The 20,821-nt window shown below is 41.5% G+C and overlaps 1 protein-coding gene across 1 annotated transcript in view; it reads right to left on the minus strand.

Annotated features, from left to right (window-relative positions):
• Positions 1-210: 210 nt before the first annotated feature.
• Positions 211-20,821, minus strand: part of LOC134204546 (calcineurin subunit B type 2) — a 35,160-nt gene continuing 14,549 nt past the window's right edge. Inside the window, exon 4 of the mRNA XM_062679360.1 lies at positions 211-7,926. Within this exon, the coding sequence (XP_062535344.1) occupies positions 7,756-7,926 (171 nt within the window). The 3' untranslated portion in view covers positions 211-7,755. The remainder of the gene's footprint in view (positions 7,927-20,821) is intronic.

Genomic DNA, 20,821 nt, shown 5'->3' on the forward strand with positions numbered 1-20,821 from the left:
ATAGTAACTGTAAATTCTGGTAGACTACCTTACGAGGGTTGCGGTACCTACCTTATGCTGAAGGAGCTGCGATTCTAACACGCTACAGCACAGTATGCGTATAGGGTTCCTCGTTGGCGCTTTGACTGATCAGTTTTTTTATTCTAATAAAAAATAGAAGCTATTGATTGAAGTGTCATCATACTCATGCCCACTACAAAAGTCCAAAAGTTGAAGTGTTTTGAAAAAAGATTTTATTTCATTCATTTGTAAGTTTAATAGAAATAGATAATTTCTGTAATGCATTGTTTTCAGCATGCCATTGAAACGAATAATTTCTTGCCTCTGTTTTGCTTCTTGTTACATTGTTTTTTACTCTTGTCCACATGTTTGTTGTTCTTTCAATATGTTTTCCTCAAATTTGCCGAATAGATTTTCTAAATTTTCACTTCGTGTATCAGTGGTCATGGTTCATATGGGTTTTTTCCGCCGCCCCAAACCCAAAAACAACGCACCCGATTTTCGGCGGCCCCGATTTCCGAAAAGAAGGGGATTTAATTGCACATTTAGTATTGCAAGCAGAACGCATTGGTTTCCCGATTCATTGCACTGGGTTCGTTTCTTTTTTTGTTTCTGTGCGGAGCAAGGGATTGTATTCGTTTTCACCGGGGGTGTGGGGGAAGCTTGTTCTCAGTGGGATTTGAATTTTGTAAAAAGTTCATATTCCAATGAAACAAGTTTCTTCAGTTTGTCGATCCATCAACAGATTCGCGAATTCTGAACCGTTATTTATGTATTTGTATGTAACTAGTGATAAGTCGATTTTGTTAAAATTCCGATTTCTGTTGTAATTTCTGTATCTTGTTAAGGTTATCGTGGTAAAGGTGTATGTATGTGTGCTCAACAACATTTCAATGACCTATTTGATTGGGAAATATGGAGTGAATCGAACGTAAAAAGAAAACCTGAAAGTTATTTCATCTTTTTGGCGAGACTAAATCTATCACATTGACAGACGAAGGGCGTAATCAACGGTGGATCGTTAAAAGGAGAGGTCATTCCGAATCAATGAATTTTAAGGGTATTTCTTTTATTTCTCACATGTGAATAACGACGGATGGCATAAAACACAGTATCACGGTGTCAAAATCACGGTATTGGAACACATTTGTTTTAAACTATGTCTTTGTCAATAAGTGTGACACGAGGTACGGATGAAAAAGTTCCATTACTTACCTGATATCAGAAACCATTATTGAATATCAACAAATTAACACGAACTTAGATTAGTGGCATATTTGAATCAGCACAGTAGCAATATCAATATGAAAAAAAATGCTGTACTTGGTCTTGACATATATTTTACTTCAATTTTTTTTCACGTTCCTGATATAAGAGGAACCAAGTTCGGCCTGGACAAGTTGAAGTGCGGTGGCTAGGAAACAAGTGGAAGAAACCACTACACAACCTTTGACGGATTGGGGGTCCCGTAGCTACACGTTCGTCTTTTAAGCAAATGGTTATGGGTCCGATTCCCAGCCTCTACACCAAAACCCTCGTCAGTCGTCGTAAGCGCAGTTCGTACGGTGGCGTTTTTGGGGAACGCGCCTCACCGCCACGGCATCCTGACGACGACCGACAAAACTGTTCTTCTCGGAGGCATTCCTCCGACGTACCTCGATAAATGGCAACCGTACAATGCAACGATTCTTGGATTTACCATGGACAAATAGACACAACGGACTCACGATGAGATGAATTGGCACAGGCAACAATAACAAATTATGGATATCTAAAAAATATAGATTCTGTGAGGATTATCTACAGCAGAATACCAAGGGTAGATCACGGCACAATAGCGGCCAAAAAACAGAGTGCCTATAACAAATAAATATGCCAATAAAAAAACCTTTGACGGATGCAAGAGCCACAAAAGTTTTAATTGTCGACGACAGTAAAAATCCACTTGTCCAGAACTGCAAGACCTGGGAAGAGCTAAAGAAACACCACCAGAAGACGATAATATTATTCCGCGTGTAGTGCTGTAAAGTTGGGCAAAGTTGAGTACACCGACGATGGGTACATGGAGGGTCATCTGTTCCACATGGAGCAGCTGTTCCCTTGTGTCGCAAACGATGGACAGGGTCTGCAGCCCGACTCTCGGTCGGATTCTGCCGACATCCTGACGATAGCAAATAGCCCATTGTATGTCATAAATGCCACAAGTCCGGTCATATGAAACGAGAGTGCCCAGTGTCAAGAACTGGACGGGAACCCACAAATGGCGGTGCTATCCAGAACCACGTGTTGAAGAAAAAATCGAAACCAGAGGTGACGGTTGGCATGGCAACACCATTAGCGTTCATAGTAACTAAGGCTTCGGTCCGATTCGCGAATTAAAATCAAATTAAACTTAAAAATTACAGTTCGGAAATTATGAAATCACCCGCTCATAAGAATGGCTGGTGCTACCCAGCAAGACCAACAAAATATCTATCAAAAATGATTCAACATCTGTCAAAAGTAATCTTGCTCTGCGACCAGGGTTATTTGTAAATTATTGAATTGTCATTTTAAAGTTTAATTTGATTTTAATTCGCGAATCGGACCGAAGCCTAAGGTTCTGAAGATTTTGGAGTGAGTGATTAAAATTGACAGCTCATAAATTAAAAAATCACCCGATCATAATAATGGCTGGTGCTGCCCAGCAATACTAATAAGACATTGACCAAAAATGATTCAACATCTACCAAAAGCAACCAACACGGCCGTTTATCTGCAGATAATGCTGCCATCAAGATACGTCTGGAAAACACCATTTGAGCTAAAGTTTGGGAAGAAATCGGATTACGGACGATTGCATGTTTTCGATGTTTTCGGATGTTCTGCGTTCGCTCACATTCCCAATAAAAAGCGAAACAAGCTGGGACCGAAAGTGGAAAAGTTGACATTCGTTGTCTATCACAACCACTGGAAGATGAATTCGACGATGGCGACGCGTTGGTTCAGGAGGTGTACACGTTTGATTCCTCACCTTACGACTCACAGTGTGAAGACCCGCAATTTTATTAAATTTCCTTATTATTGTGTTTCGACGTTGGACAACGTCTTACCCGAAAGTATTGGGTCTCAAATCAGAATCTAAAATTGGGGACCATCACGAAATCTTATAGGATTTTGAACGTTAATACCGTCTTTATCTTTCGATCAATTTCGAAGATTTATATATCAATCGACTCGGAAACTCTCCAGAAATTTGTCAATTTCATCAAAAATCAAGATTATTTACGATAAACTATTGTAAAATTTAATTCTTGTCATACAATTCCCATTCCATGCATTCCCAACACGGACATCAGAATCATGTAAGTTACGGGCCTTCTGGCCCACCGCTTTATTTTCTCTGGGCATAAAAGACCCGTGTTTCGAAGAGCGGCCGATGAGAGCGGAAAGTACGATGGTGTCGGTAGCGGTCCCTGCCCCGATGAAGGTGGTTCCTGCGTCCGTAGCGTTTCAACGGCAAACTACCGAGTGGCTGTCGTCGGCAGCAGCAGGACTCCAGTGAAATTTTCTCGTTTGGTTCTGGCTCTGGTTTTGTTGCAGTTCGTGTTTGGAAATGCGCATCATAGAAAATAAATCGTTTTTTTTTTTGTTCAGGGCCATAATTTCATACAATTTTATTTTCACCGACGGCGTGGGTCGTGTGGTCGTCGTCGTTAGCATCAGCAACACTCAGGTGAGATTTCTCGCAACATTCGGGCTATCGGTTGCCTGTTCCGCTACGATTGTGTCTGTGGCGGTCGTGGCAGCAACGCGGTGGAATACATTTCTGCAACGGTAGCGTCTGAGGTATTAACGATTGGTAATTATCAGTGGAAGCAGCTCCCAAGCCACAATTGTCACTATTATTAGAAATCAATCGGTTCTTCTCAGGACCACCATTTTATACAAGAGCAGGTTCAATCAAGACGAGTTTTGTTTAAAATTGCAAATTGATCGCTTGTTTCTACTGGCTGTGCATGTACTAAGACAAGACAAGACAATTGCAAATTGATCGCTTGGCGACGGCAGTAAATTTCCATCCTTAGCAGAATCAAAGTACAAAACACAATCGCTTAGTGACGACAGAAATATTAATCGCAACGATGGCCTTGCGTTGTCCAACGTCTACCTTGCGGGCATGTATTGTACACAACCCTTCTTATTTGTTTTATATTACACCAAGTTCAACACAGGCAAGTTTGTAGTGGAACCGAAAAGTATCGTTGAAGCAGTCAAAGGCCAGATGCGGCGCAGTGGCGTATTGCGACGAGATCAAGTCGCTGGAGATACCCGATGCTTGAGAGCTGGCAAATCTGCTCGCCATTCAGCCCAAAGTAATTCGGTGGAATGCCATTTGGCAGAATGCCACTTGGCCGTATAATAATTAAGCCGAAAATCATCTAGACGAATTCTATTTGGCCAAAACGGTTTAGCCGAAAAGGACATTTGACCGGAAGCGCCATACGATCGAACTGGTAATTCAGCCAAAAAAGCCATTTGCCCTAACAGGTCGTTTGGCTTAATAGGCCATGTGACCGAGAATTTTAATTCCTTTGGGATTTTTTATTAGAATTCTACGGGAAATCATTCAAAAACAGGAAGAGCTGTTCAGCCCAAAGTCATTCGGCGGAAAGCCATTTGGCCGAATGCCATCTAGACGATTTCTATTTTGCCGAAATGGTTATTAGGTCAAAAACGATTTGGCCGAAAATATTAGTTGGCTGGAGGCGACATACGGCCGAATGGCACATACGATCAAACTGGTATTTTGCCGAAAAATCCGTTAGCCCTAGTAGGTCATGTGACCGAAAATGCAGTTTGAGAAAAAAAACCGTTCGACAAAAAGGGCCATTTAGCCGAAAATGTCATTTGGACGACGGGTCATATGGCCGAATGTTTCATTTTCTGAACAGGCGATATGGGTAAAAATTTCGACCCATTTGGTCGAAGAACATTTTCAAGCAAATGGCCATTTCACCCAAACGACCATTTTGTCCAAACGACTTTTTCAGCCAAAGGATCATTTTGGCCGGTTGTATGTCCATTTCAGCCAAATGGTCCGTTCTGCCAAAGGATAATTCTGGCCGAATGTTGTTTTTAGCTAAACGTCTTTTTCGGCTAAATAACAAGTTATGTTTCGTCCAAATGACATTTTCGGCCAGATAGATTTCACCATAATGATTTGTTCGGCCAAATGGTTTTAGGTTTGAAGACTTTCGGCCTAACGGCCCCTCCTGTAATTTGGCAGGAAGCAATTTGGCCGAACAACACGTGAAACCGAAAGCCATTTAGCCGAAATCCATTTGGACGAAACAGTTATTTATTATGTCAAAAATGTGTTGGCCGAAAAATTTGGCTGAAAGCGACATACAGCGAAAAGGGAGAGTCCTCAAATTACGAAACGCTTAGAGGGGGGAGGGGGGTTTTGATCAAAGTGTGACGTACCATACAAAATTTTCAGATGTTTCATTGAAAAAGTGTTGACAGATGGGGGTGGGGTGGTTCAACATGCCCAATTTTTGCATTACGTAATTAATGGATCTTCCCAAAGGGACATGACCGAACTGGAACTGGCATTTTCGGCCAAATAATCTTTTCGGCTATATGACATTTTTGGCCGCATGTCCACTTCGGCCAAAATGACATTTTTGGCCAACCGACTTTCGTCCAGAGGGGTTTCGTTCTAATAGTTTGTTCGACCAAATGACATATTCGGCCAAACAACATTCGGTCAAACGGCCCTTCGATGTCTAAAATTTTGATTTCAACGGGTAATAAAAAACCTTCCATGGAGCTTCAACAAGATATTTTGAAGGTCTTTATCGGGTCTTTACTGATTCTTCGGAATTTCCCCGGAAAACTCTGTGGCGCACACATCTATGAGATATCCCTCACAGACAGGTTGGATGGAGGCGAAACGAATCCTTCAATATCGGTCGTATTCCAGATGCCTGGTAATGTTTAGTGGAGGACCAATTCAGTGGGCATCCACTGGGAAACAAACAGCAGAAATTGTGGTGGTCGCCGAGTTCTGTCAAGAGGTACAGTGGAGTTCTTATCCATGAATTCGCAAATACAGACAAAATTGCAAAAAAAAACATAATACAATACCCATTCCGCCACATGGGTCTCATTGGTATGTAAAGCCTGGTCTTAGAACTCTTTATAGTAAATAATTATAAAAATGTGTTTTTTTTCTCAAAGTAGAAACACAAATGTTTTCTGTTGCAAATTAATCTGGAAATATCCATCTGTTCTGTCCCCTCGAGTGGATCCCATCCGTACCTCGTTTCTTGCTTAGATTGTGAAGATCGCCAATAACCGTGACTTTGACGCCGTACACCCATGGGAGCAGCGCACAATTCAGAGCTGGGATGAACGAGATAAAAAGTTTTCGACTCAACAACAGTATAGTGTATAGAAAAATTGGCTCCTAACCTAAGACTCTACGATAGTACTCTGTTCTTAACCGTTCGATTTGTTTTTTTTTGTTCACTTATGGTTTTTGCATGTACAATTAAATTTGGGGAAAAATTAGCTAGACATTTATGACATACGATATAATCTCTAACAGTGGCAATAAGTTCGTTAAATATCTATATGTGTTGCTCGCAAACGTTGTCCTCTTACTCGAATGTCCTAAGACAAATAAAGGGTTGGAAATTATGCTAGTACTCGATTTGCAGTCACCGAAGTGAATCCGAATGGAGCATGGATGACCATTACATATCTTTGTGACAGTGTGAGTGTTGTATAATAGTAGTAGTTGTAATTGATGATGCTTTTGATTTGCTTTAGCTTGTTGTTTTCAATTCTTTCCATTAAGTACTTACGACGAGCTGTAGTCCAACGTGGGATTTGTTTACGATCAATGTGCTGAAAATGGTCCGTAACTGTTAGAAGAGCCGTGTATTATCATTTCTCTTTTTATTATATTTAATATATTGCCTTTAGATCCGAATGTTAAAATAGTTCGCAACGTCTTTGAATTGCACTCTTTTATGCTTTAGTCGCAGATAAACAGATATAACACCCAAAACATTTTTCATTAAAAAATATCGCTGAGATGTTCTTCTCACATTCCTATCGAACTATTATTTCGTTCCCGACTTAATTGATTATGACCGTTCACAATCAAAATCACCGTCAATTAAAATCCTTCGAATGTTATATCTGCCTATCTGTGGCAAGGTATTAACTTGCGTACTGTTCTAGCTTCGTGGATTTTTAACATAGAAAACAGAGTAATAGGAAATCACCGACAAACAATAGAAAATAAAAATTAATAAAAACAATAAATATTTATCTGTGCTATAACAACCAAATGCACGGTATTAGTGTTTGTGTGTTACCTCCGGATATAAATGTTGGATCTTAAGGGAAAATAGACATTTGTTTTTTTCCAAAAGAAACAAGCGCACATTGAGTTTTAAATCTTTCTCACACTAGACAGATCTTATTCGCTATACCACTTCTTCCATGTTAATACATATGCAAGTAATATTATTAAAATTGATAGTGAACAACATAGAAACAACTTAAAAAGTAGATCGTTTGTGTTTTCCTGTTTTCATCAGATGCAACTTTCACATACACTCTTGCTTAGTTTTTTTTACTAGTTTTACTTAATAAATTAGTTTTCTTTTTGCTAGCAAGTAAAAGTGTGTTTTTTATGTATATATCAGTATATGCTTAAAATTATGTGTGTGTGGGTGTTTGCGTGTACAATCTTCCTTAAACGTCGACGACCATCTTTTTGTGAATGTCGGTATTGCCGACCACGGAACAGAACTCGTCGAACGAGATTTTGCCGTCCTCGTCCTTGTCGGCGAACACAATCGTCTTGTCGACTATCTGCTGCAGCTGGGTGTCTTTCAGGTTGTTGCCGACCATCATTTTTAGCACCTGTTGAAACCAAAAATAAATCAAGACAATTAGAAACCGACGAGTTATCTGCACTTCCCCGAGTAATCTTTGGGATGTTGGATATATGGGGTATGGAGCTAGCGAGGTTCGTTTTTTTAACAGTATGCCGAATGTAATATGTAGTTTTCCCGCACAAAGCAGATCAAAAGAACGCGAGTCTCGAGGCCGTTCTGCACATCCAAATCATGTTCGATCGCGCACCAATTAATTAACTTTTCGACCGCGCATAAAAGAACAAAATTACGCAAGTCTCGAGACCGTTCTGCGCATCCAAATTATGTTCGATCACGCCAATTCTTTGATTACCTACATATGTCACCAAACAAAACTGGCGTAACTCCATATATGAAAATTGTTGGACACGACAATTTTAAATTTTCACTGAAATAACCATTTATTCGCCTTTCTCCGACTGTTGGATTCGACTTAGAGTGGTTAATGCATCTCAAAGTTAAATGGCAATTAAATGCTTTGAAGTGTTTCATGCAAATTTAAGGGTGGTCCGACAACCTTGTTTACTGTTGATAATCAAAAGTTTTAAAAATTGGCAAATTGGTGACGAGTTCCCGAGTCTATTGATACATAAATCTCAAAAATTCATTATAAAATAGAGGTTCAAAAATGTTATTATGTTACGGCAATTAAATAAGCCTACAAATATTATCATAATTATAGAAATGTTAAAGATAATTATGCTGTCTACTACGAAAGACAAACTTAACTGATTCTGGACGACAAAATCAGAAAAAAAAAGTTTGTACTCGCGATGCTCATGTGTTGCATTTGTAGTTCTCGACCTCCAAAATCGACTGGTTACTGGCGTTTGTTGTTTGATTGGGAAAATTCCGAGATTATTTGGTCACAAAGTATGAAGAGGATCATCGCTTTAACGGCGTTGAAGTCACTTGCATGTTTGCATGATTGCATGTTCAGATAAGTTAAAATACTAAGCTATAACAATAATCTAAGTTATTACGTTATCTGAATGTCTCCATGAGGAAAAAATGGGATTTTGAAAACTGTTCAGCAGCATAAAAGCATATGGAGACGCATGGTATATTTGTGCGTTGATTTATCTTGTGACTAGACTTTTTACGCAAACTTCATCTTCCGTTTTATTAAATGAATGAACAAGTGTACAAGCATTTGTATGGAACTTGTATTATGGGAAACCTGAACCTAATTTCATGTTGGGAAGCACATGTTCTTGGTTAACATGTCGAATACTGCGATCAAGAAATCTTTATAATCATGATTTCAAACAGAGGGCTCCCGGACAGCTTCTAAGCGATTTTCACAATTCTTTCATGGTTGTCTTTACCACCTCATCTAGTTTCCTGTAGTTTGCTAGTTTGTTATATTTCTAGGGATCACCATATTTTTTGCTAGATCAGCTGGAGTACGGATGCTGTTATTTAAAACGTAGAAAATTTCGATTCACCAAATTTCATATGAGCAAAACTGACAGATTTAGAAGAACTGCAAAACGGAAATCAACCTAGCTTGTCCCTGAGAGCCCCTAAAGCAATTGCATATTTTGTGCAGTCTCAATTAGTTTGAGGCAGATGTTCTAGGTTCTCCAAATTGTTCTGGAATTCAAATCAATTGGTCTAGCAGGTCAACTACGCCTGGTATCCAATCGAAATCAACCCAGCATTTCCATACGAGTCCGTAGAGCCCTTGCGTATTATGTGCATTCCAAATTAGTTTGATGCAAATGTTATAGGTTTTCCAAATTGTTCCGGAGCTCACAGCAGGTCTAACAGGTCAACTACGCCTAGTTTCATACCGAAATCAACCCATCATGTCCATACAAGTACCTAGAACCCTTGCCTGTTATGTGCAGTCCAAACTAATTTGATGCAGATGTTCTAAGTTCTCCAAATTGTTCTGGAATTCAGATCAATTGGTCTAGCAGGTCAACTAAGCCTAGTTTCAAACCGAAATCAACCCAGCATGTCCATAAAAGTCCCTAGAGCACTTGCGTTCAATGTGCAGTCCGAATAAATTTTATGCAGATGTTCTAGGCTCTCCAAAATGTTCTGAAGTTCTGATCATTTGGTCTAGCAGGTCAACTACGCCTGGTTTCAAGCCGAAATCAATCCAAAATCGGTGCTATACACGAGCTGAAAAAGAAAGTTCATGCAAATACTGTGAGGATGAACGACACGAGGCTCTCATGCAGCAACAAACAAACAGTCTGCGGATAAAGAAAAATATTGTTGCAATGTTGCCGTACATTTTTTGGCATACTGTTTTTGTACAGAGCACGAAATATAATGAGATAAAATGTAAATATTCTACAATCATAATGTTCCATTATACTTTTCCCAAAACTGTTTTTTAGGCATGCTGGATTGCTTTTTGTTGGATTCCATAATGCGTTGATCTTGTAGACTAATTGATATGAATTCCAAAACAATTTGGAAAACCTATAAAGTCTGGATTAAATTAACTTAAACAGCATATAATACTGTGGGGGACCTAAACCCGTACAGTGCCGAAATCCGTCCACCTTATGAGATATTAATCAATTGATGAGGATTTGAAGTAATTAATTCATAAATAATTTATATTATCCTGTTAACATACTTAGGGTCGTTTCCTTCACCTCCGATTAGTCCCTAAAACATATTTAAGCGTATGGGTAAGTACCGCTTAGAAATTGAGCGGAGGTGAAGAAATTGGCCCTTACCAGTTAGCTTTTAAGCCAAGTAGGCTTTGAAATTAAAATAACATAAATCAAAAACAAATCGTCACCAACCATACGCAAAGTTCATGGCGCCATTTATATTCGTGTAGAACATAATTACCCCAAAAGTAACTGTTTTTTTAAATATTTTTAATATTAAATAATATTTTTAATATTAAAATTTAATATAAATTTTTTAATAGCAATTTGCGATTTGTAAAGTAAGACAAGTGTAATACAAATCGAAAGGATCGCTTCTCAAGATGCATATTGAACTATTTACGGTGGTAGTTTAGTCAATCAGCATGTTTCAATTTTTGTTTTGGTTTTTGGTTTGGATTCTTGTATTCGAAATCCGTCCACGGTGGACGAACATCGAATCGATTGATTAGAAAATCTCAGAAATCCACCAAAATGTAAGAGAGCTATACGCGTTTGAAATCTTGCCTAATTTCGTGACAGTTTCGAATTTGGAAATTTTTGTTTAACACCCCGAGCCTTACTTTTAGACGGGAAGTGTACCGGTTTTGGTCACCTTAGTGCCTAATTTGGCTAACCCTGAAAAAGGCATATTTAAAAAAAAATATCGATATATCTCCTGTTATGACTAATAAAACCCTCGAAAAATGCTTTTCTTTTGGAGTTATGCGAGAAACTGCCTAAATTATGAACATGATCAAAACTGGTACATTAACCCTAATTCACGTCAAATATTTAATAATAAATTTGATATTTTTGAAAATTTTACCGCCACGTGGTTGATTATAGCGGTGAATACTTGGATAGCACGTGCTTTTAAATTTATACTGCGGATGCGATAACTGGCGAGGCATTATGTTGCTGTGTACCGTTCTCAAAGTTCTATGCAAAATTATCCTAGCCCGGATTCAGGAGAAGATCGATGCGACCCTCTGGCGGCAGCAGGCCGGATTCCGTGCCGGAAGATCCTGTGTGGACCATATTGTCACGCTCCGCATCATTCTGGAGCAAGTCAACGAATCCAGTATTTTGCGTTCGATAATGGCTGCCAAGTGAGTGCCATTTGACATTCAATAGGTAGAAAATATTTACATATTTTAATCAAAGTAGGCTTCGATTATATGAAAAATATTGACACTCATCTGCTCTGTCTTTAATCAACAATTTTGTTCCTGAAAAGTCAAAAGAGTTTTTTGTTGATCAAAATTTTCCCAACATTCGCTTCATTTTCCATATAATTTTAAATAAACATTTTCAATTTCTAGCTGAAGAATATGAAAATCACGAGAACGAGAACATTAGAAAGTCAATCCCGCTATACACATCTAATTTACTTTGTGCGAATCTTTGGAATGCGTGTTATCAGAAAGGAGTTATTCAGAATTTTGGTTATTATCCGTATCTCTGATATTAGTAGGGAAGAGTTCATTAAATTTTCCTCTTTTCATACTCCCTATAAAAACCTGAGAAATCATGAATTTTGTCTTTTCTGGTTGATCGAACTTCAGCTTTGCGTCGCATAATATTTTGCCTATTCGCATAATGTTTTGCTTTCTGAATATTCTTGCCCTCTCTCCAAGATATCTGTTATATTACAGTTGTCATATGTTTATTATACTAAGAAAATTGAATTATGCATGTATAAATTGTAATTAGTCAAAGCCCAATTCGCAAAAGTGAAATCTTTTTGTCATTAGGCTACGGCTGAGATAGCTTTATAATAAACCGCTGTCCTCTATAGGGTAAAAGACCCAATAGTGGAGGAACTAAGCACGTTCCACCACTATTTATTGGTTCACAGCAAGCCTATACTTCATTTCACTTACCTCAAGGGTGAACATGGAAGTTTATTAATTATATTTGATCCGGAAGGGGTCCTAATGGCAGCAGCATCCATCATTGTTACCTTAAATGGTACCTCCAATTATTGGTGCAGTGTTCCAATAGTTGCGGTATTTTTTAATTCGTGTTCCTATAGTTGCGAATCCCATTGTTTTCATACGGGACTCGCCACTATAGGAACACTACCGCAACTATTGGTACACAGCAGAGAAAAGGAAAAGGTATTTTATTGATACTTTACCAATTTTGATGCAATTCTCAACCTGTTTTTCTGTATTTCGTGTAATGACAGGTCAACAAATTGATAGACTATATGGGTTGCTGCGTTAAATACGTAGATTGTGTAAAAACAACACTACCGCAACTATAGGAACACCCACGACTATCGGAACTTTTACCCTAGCGCGATTATTCAACTTGACGAATACTCAGACGGACTGGGTAGACCAACAAATGGCCCAGTCACCAGAATCCCTAAGCAAACTTGCCGGAATGAATTCGACAGATTAGCTTTTAACGGAGTTGAACAAAGCAAATACTAGCGGACTTATGATGGACTCCGTCAAACGTTCCAACTACGGAGCTTGGCGAATAATTCTGAAGTGCGGATTTCCTTAGTCGTAATGAAGCATTTTATTTCTTAAATTTCGTCCGCTAACTAACCAACCATCGTCTTAAGAGCGAATCAGCCAATTCATGTTTAATTCCAGCTTTCATAATAATTAGATATTGTGTGTAGCAGGATTTTCAATGTTTCGTGCTTCTGGTTCTCAAATTCTTCAGCTGAAATACAAAGATAAGTATTTGTTAGCATAACATTATCGTAGCGAATAAAAAATGAAGAAATCTACAGAAAACATATTTTGACTTCCGATAAACAAAATTGTTGCTTTATGTGGCAGAGCACATGAGTGCCAATATTTTTCAAGTTCAAGTTCAGGACCTACTACGATTAAAATATGTAAATATTTTCTACCTCTTGAACGTCAAAAAGGCACTCACTTGGCCGCCATTACCAAGCGCAAAATACTGGATTCCAAGAGTCCCTTTACTTAGTATTCATTGAATACGAAAAAGCTTTCGACCGTCTCAACCACAAGAATATGTGGGGCGCCCTGAGACGCAAGGGGGTTCCTGAGAAAATCATCGGCCTCATCGAAGCACAGTACGAGGCCTTTTCGTGTAAAGTGCCGCACAATGGGGTCCTGTCCGACCCTAACCGGGTCGTAGCTGGTGTGAGGCAAGGATGTATTCTATCACCGTTACTGTTCCTCATCGTAATCGATGAGATTCTGGTAGATGCGATTGGCTGTGAACCAAACCGCGGGCTGTTATGGCAGCCTATAACCATGGAGCACCTAAACGACCTCGAATTGACTGATGACGTTGCACTCCTTGCGCAACGGCGCTCTGATATGCAGAGTAAGCTCAACGACCTTGCCGAGCGCTCCTCTTCGGCAGGTTTAGTCATTAACGTCATTTGTCATTTGTTGAACCAAATCGTTGGATGAAAACACGGTGACTCCTTCCAGTTTCACAGTAGCCGGGCAACCAGTGGAGAATGTTGAAAGCTTCCAATATCTTGGTAGCCAAATGGCGTCAGACGGCGGTACCAAGATCGACATAGGTGCACGGATACAGAAAGCAAGGGCTGCCTTTGCGAGTTTAAGAAATATCTGGAAAAACAGGCAGATAAGTGAACGCACCAAAATACGAATTTTCAATTCTAACGTGAAATCTGTGCGGTTATACGCTAGCGAAACATGGTGTGTATCAGTGGAGAACACTCAACTGCTGCAGGTGTTCATCAACAGATGCCTGTGGTATATAATTTGGGCCTGGTAACCTAACAACTGGATCTCAAACAACGAGCTCCATCGTCGTTGTCACCAGAGGCCGATAGCAACAGAAATTCGGGACCGGAAGTGGAGCTGGGTTGGCCACACTCTACTTAGGGGCGAAAATGAAATTTGTAAACAAGCATTAGACTGGAATCCAGCCGGACATCACAGCAAAGGCAGACCCAGAGGCTCATGACGGCGAAGCCTCAATAAAGAAATAAAAGAAGTCGACCGAAGTCTAACCTGGCAACAGGTTAAAGCGATAGCCGGGCAACGCTCAGGATGGAGATCTTTCAAGTCGGCCCTTTGCACCACCGGAGGTGTACAGGATTCATAAGTAAAAATAAGTAAGATAAAGATAAATTTTTCAGATCAGTGGAAGCCTTGAAAAATGATCACGAAAGTTTTCATTTTGTTGCAAGACACAATAATTGAAAGCTATTCTATACCCACCATTGCATGAGTCTGTATCTTGTGGGGCAAGTACAATGGATACACACAGGCAGTCGAGAATATTTCCCGCCCGAAAACATCCTAGACCGAGCCGAGAATTGAAATCGCCAGTTCCGGATATGCAATTCTACGCCTTTGCTCGGCTACTGGAGACCCCACAGGTCTCAAATTAGTCCCAAATATCATCTGTTGGTATTTTGTAATTTCAGCTGGCCTGGTAATAACTTAGTAGCAACCGTGGGCAGTCAATCATGCTCATGCTGAAACCATGTGACTTATAATACGCAGTTTACGTCAGGTACCTTGTACATAACCCAAAGGTTCTGATTTTTTTACGGAGATTTAACATACAAAATAAGGTTTTTTCACTGGATCCTGCAAAAACTTGTACAACTGAAAAAGTGTTGAAACAAAAAAAAAATTTTTTTCAGGTATTCTAGGCCAGCGGTTCTCAACAATTTTCTTGAGAGGTACCCCTTCGAACTTTTGCATTAATTGAGGTATCCCCTATGTTTTTTGTTTTTGCTGTAAATGAAAATAAGCGTAACTCATAAGATATATGAAACATGGTCCTGAAAACTATCGTAATATATGGCTCTCTATAAACCTGCCAGAAACTTTCATTTTCCGTGAAATTTCCCAATTCAAATCAAGTTTATGCATGGAGCTTCCTACAGAACTTTTTTTTGACTATTGGAGGCTTCCAAGCATCTTAAAAGTACGATTCCACGCCTTATTAAAATAACCTTTAGAGCCTCTTAAAGAAAGGCTTTCGAGCCTCTTGAACAGCGGTTCTCCTGCTACTTAAAAAGAGGCTTCTGAACGTTTTGAAAGGACGCCTCTGAGCCGTTTGAAAATATGTTTCCAAGTCTCTTGGGAAAAAAATCCGAGGCCCTTGAAAAGAAGCTTCCGAGTCTCTTGAAAGTAGACTCCCGGGCCTCTTGAAATGAGATTTTCGAGCCTTTTGAAAGGAGGCTTTCGAACCTTTTGAAAGGAGACTTCCAAACCTCTGGAAAGACCTTCCGAACCACTTTAAGGAAGGCTTTCGAGACACTTGAAAGGTGGCTTCTGAGTATCTTGAAAGAACGCTTCTGAGCCTATTTATGGGAGTTTTCCAAGCCTTTTGAAAGGAGACTTCTAAACCAATCGAAGGGTCTCCGAGTCTGTTGAAAGGAGTGATCCGAGCTTCTTGAAAGGAGGCTTACAAGCTTCTTGAAAGGAGGCTTACAAGCCTCTTGAAATGATGCTTCCAACCCTCTTGCTTTCCGAGGATTTTAAAGAAAGGTTTCCAAGTCTCTTGGAGGAGGCTGCCGAATCACTTTAAAAGAGGCTTCTGAGCATCTTGAAAGGAGGCTTACGATACGAGCCTCTTGAATACCAGCTTTCCAACTTTCCAACTTGAAAAGAGACTTCTGAGTATCTTGAAAAGACGCTTCTGAGCATTTTGAAAGTATGATTCCAAGCCTCTTGAAAAAATAATTCCAAGCCACTAAATAGGAGGCTTCCGAGCCTCTTAAAAGGAGGGTTCCAAACTATTTGAAAGGAGACCTCCGAATTTCTTGAAAGAGGCGTCTCGATCCCCTTGAAAAGAGGCTCACAAGCTCTTGAAATTATGCTTCCGACCCTCTTGAAAGGAGTTCTCTGAGCATTTTAAAAGAAGGCTTCCAAGCCACTTGAAAAGAGGCTTCCGAAACACTTTAAAAAAGATTTCTGAGGCTCTTATTTACGTAAGTGTTATTAGAGTAGGGGGTTCTCTAATCTTCTTACGCTTCTAGTATTTCGGATCAATTCTCTCCTGCTCAGGATTGCTGTGTCGGAAACCGACTGATTTGGGTATAGACACATGTTGACATGATACTACCATACCATGTGCCTACACTAGCCGACAATACGGATGTGCAAAGCCATGCCGTTTCTTATGTCCTAACTGGTTTGTCAATATATATTATTAAAGATGTGCTATTCAAAAGGTAGCAAAATATTATGATTTTCATACATTATGTCTCGGATGGTGATTGAAATTCCTTTATGGCGCCAACCAAAAGTTGCCTATCAAAACCTGAATCTTCTTCACAGAAGTTATTTTATTTTACAGAGAAACACATTATTGAGTATAATTAGTAGGGTGGCTCAAATTAGTATGGAATTTTTTTTCCATTTTTTTATGGGCCGCCCTCTTATTCGGTTCTATTTGATGCCCTGATGCTCTGGACAAAATTTCAGCCAAATCGGTCAACGTTTGGGCGGTGCTAAACACGTTGGAAGTTAATCTGCAAAAATGTATGCAGAAACATCAAAAAACAGTGAATTGCAGTTGGACAACACAACTTACGATGAAGAACTATGATACTCATTCAGATCACGGAGAATTTAATACAGAATGTTATGCTGAAAACCGCGAGAAGATTAGAGTTTGCCCGGCTAAATTATTAGCATTTCTGTGAAGTGGGGTTTGAGCAAATTTCGTTTCTTTTACCTTTGAAAACAAATAAATTCACCCCAGAACACTGCAGTAAAATGGTAATATCTTTGCGTAATAAACTCTAATCTTCTCGCGGTTTTCAGCATAACATTCTGTATTTAATTATACAAGAACTGAATGAGTATCATGGTTCTTGATCGTAAATTGTATTGCCCAACTGCAAATCACTGTTTTTGGATGTTTTTGCATACATTTTTCCATATAAACTTCCAACGAGTTTAGCACCGCCCAAACGTTGACCGATTTGGCTGAAATTTTGTCCAGAGCATTTATTTATTTATCATCAGACTAAGGCCGGAGTGGCCTGTGCTGCACATAAAAGACTTCTCCATTCAGCTCGGTTCATGGCTGCACTTCGCCAACCACGCAGTCTGCGGAGGGTCCGCAAGTCGTCCTCCACCTGATCCATCCACCTTGCCCGCTGTGCACCTCGCCTTCTTGTTCCCGTCGGATCGTTGTCGAGAACCATTTTCACCGGATTACTGTCCGACATTCTGGCTACGTGCCCGGCCCACCGCAGTCTTCCGATTTTCGCGGTGTGAACGATGGATGGTTCTCCCAACAGCTGATGCAACTCGTGGTTCATTCGCCTCCTCCACGTACCGTCCGCCATCTGCAACCCACCATAGATGGTACGCAACACTTTCCTTTCGAAAACTCCCAGTGCGCGTTGGTCCTCCACGAGCATCGTCCAGGTCTCGTGTCCGTAGAGAACTACCGGTCTTATAAGCGTTTTGTAGATAGTCAGTTTGGTACGGCGGCGAACTCTATTCGATCGGAGCGTCTTGCGGAGTCAAAGTACGTTCGATTTCCAGCCACTATGCGTCTCCGAATTTCTCTGCTGGTATCGTTATCGGCGGTTACCAGTGAGCCCAAGTACACGAATTCTTCAACCACCTCGATTTCGTCACCACCGATACAAACTCGTGGTGGGTGGCTCACATTGACCTCTCTTGAGCCTCTTCCTATCATGTACTTCGTCTTCGACGTGTTGATGACTAGTCCAATCCGTTTAGCTTCGCTTTTCAGTCTGATGTAGGCTTCCTCCATCCTCTCAAAGTTACGTGCCATGATATCAATGTCGTCGGCGAAACCAAATAACTGGACGGACTTCGTGAAAATCGTACCACTCGTGTCAATCCCTGCCCTTCGTATTACTCCTCCAAAGCGATGTTGAATAGCAGACACGAAAGACCATCACCTTGCCGTAACCCTCTACGGGTTTCGAAGGGACTCGAGAATGCCCCTGAAACTCGAACTACGCACATCACCCGATCCATCGTCGCCTTGATCAACCGTATCAGTTTATCCGGAAATCCGTTTTCGTGCATTAGCTGCCATAGCTGGTCCCGATCGATTGTATCATATGCGGCTTTGAAGTCGATAAATAGATGATGTGTGGGCACGTTGTATTCGCGGCATTTCTGCAATACCTGACGTATGGCGAACACCTGGTCTGTAGTAGAGCGTTCACCCATAAATCCCGCCTGGTACTGCCCCACGAACTCTCTTGCAATTGGTGTTAGTCGACGGCATAAAATTTGGGAGAGTACCTTGTAGGCGGCGTTCAGCAATGTGATTGCGCGGTAGTTGCTACAATCCAGCTTATCGCCCTTTTGTAGATGGGACACGACACCTTCCATCCACTCCTGCGGCAGAACCTCATCCTCCCAAACCTTGGTAATCACCCAGTGCAGCGCTCTAGCCAGTGCTTCACCACCGTGTTTAAACAGCTCTCCTGGTAGTTGGTCAACTCCAGGGGCTTTGTTGTTTTCAGCCGGCCGATCTCCTCCTGGATTTCCTGGAGATTCGGAGCCGGAAGTCGCATGTCCTGCGCGCGTGCTCCTAGGTTCATTACCATACCGCCACCGTTGTCTGCCATATCGCCATTCAGGTGCTCTTCGTAGTGCTGCCGCCACCTTTGGATCACCTCACGCTCGTTCGTAAGAAGGTTCCCGTTTATGTCCTTACACATATCGGGCTGTGGCACGTGGCCCTTACGTGAACGGTTCAACTTCTCATAGAACTTTCGTGCGTTATTAGCGCGGTACAGTTCCTCCGTCTCTTCACGGTCTCGATCTTCCTGCTGGCGCTTTTTCCTCCGGAAAATCGAGTTTTGTCTGTTCCGCGCCCGTTTGTATCGTGCCTCGTTCGCCCTCGTGCGGTGTTGCAGCAATCTCGCCCATGCTGCATTCTTCTCCTCAACTAACTGCTCACATTCGCCGTCATACCAGTCGTTTCTCTGATCCGGAGCCACCGTGCCTAGTGCAGCGGTTGCGGTGCTTCCAATGGCGGATCGAATATCTCTCCAGCCATCTTCAAGAGATGCTGCGCCTAGCTGCTCTTCCGTTGGGAGTGACACTTCCAGCTGCTGCGCGTAGTCTTGGGCTAGTCTACCGTCTTGTAGCCGCCCAATGTTAAGCCGCGGCGGACGACTCCGACGCGTGTTGATCACCGTCGAGAGTTTTGAGCGCAGACATACTGCGACGAGGTAGTGGTCGGATTCAATATTCGCACTGCGGTAAGTGCGTACGTTCGTGATGTCGGAGAAGAATTTACCGTCGATTAGAACGTGGTCGATTTGGTTTTCCGTTACTTGATTAGGTGATTTCCATGTGGCCTTGTGGATATTCTTACGGGGAAGAAAGTGCTTCGGACTACCATTCCGCGGGAGGCTGCAAAGTTTATGCATCGTTGGCCGTTGTCGTTCGATACGGTATGCAGACTATCCGGTCCGATGACCGGTCTATACATTTCCTCCCTTCCTACCTGAGCGTTCATGTCACCGATGACGATTTTGACGTCCCGCAGTGGGCATCCATCGTATGTCTCCTCCAGCTGCGCATAGAACGCTTCTTTCTCGTCGTCGGATCTCCCTTCGTGTGGGCAGTGCACGTTGATGATGCTATAGTTGAAGAAACGGCCTTTTATCCTCAGCTTGCACATCCTTGCGTTGATTGGCTGCCACCCAATCACGCGTTGGCGCATCTTTCCCAGCACTATGAAGCCGGTTCCCAGCTCGTTGGTGGTGCCACAGCTTTGGTAGAAGGTAGCCGCTCGATGCCCGCTTTTCCACACTTTCTGTCCTGTCCAGCAGATTTCCTGCAGCGCTACGACATCTAAGTTACGGGGATGTAATTCATCGTAGATTATCCTATCGCACCTTGCAAAGCCTAGCGACTTGCAGTTCCATGTTCCAAGCTTCCAATCGTGATCCTTTATTCGTCGCCTAAGTCGTTGCCGATTGTATCGAGTCGTATTATCTTCTATGTCGTTCGTAATAGTTGTTTTTAAAGGCGGCTTATTGGGCCTGCGCAAACCTCCTGTCTCGTCGGAGGGCCGTCGTGTCAGGGCTGTTTAGCGTCCCACCTAACACCAGGACTTGGGCTTGTGCGCTTTGAGCGGCACACGGTCGCTTTGGCGGAGCCTACTTGCGGATACATGCAGCTTTTTATAGAGGTTTAACAGGGCCCACTGTCAAACCCCACCACATCCTAGGCAGGCGCCACAACTCGCAGATGGCCTGGGGAAGGATCGTCAAGCCCTTGGACATAGTCCCTGCTGCCTCCAGAGCATCAGGGCATC

Source organism: Armigeres subalbatus, chromosome 1 (assembly GCF_024139115.2).
Source record: "Armigeres subalbatus isolate Guangzhou_Male chromosome 1, GZ_Asu_2, whole genome shotgun sequence".
NCBI lineage: Eukaryota > Metazoa > Arthropoda > Insecta > Diptera > Culicidae > Armigeres > Armigeres subalbatus.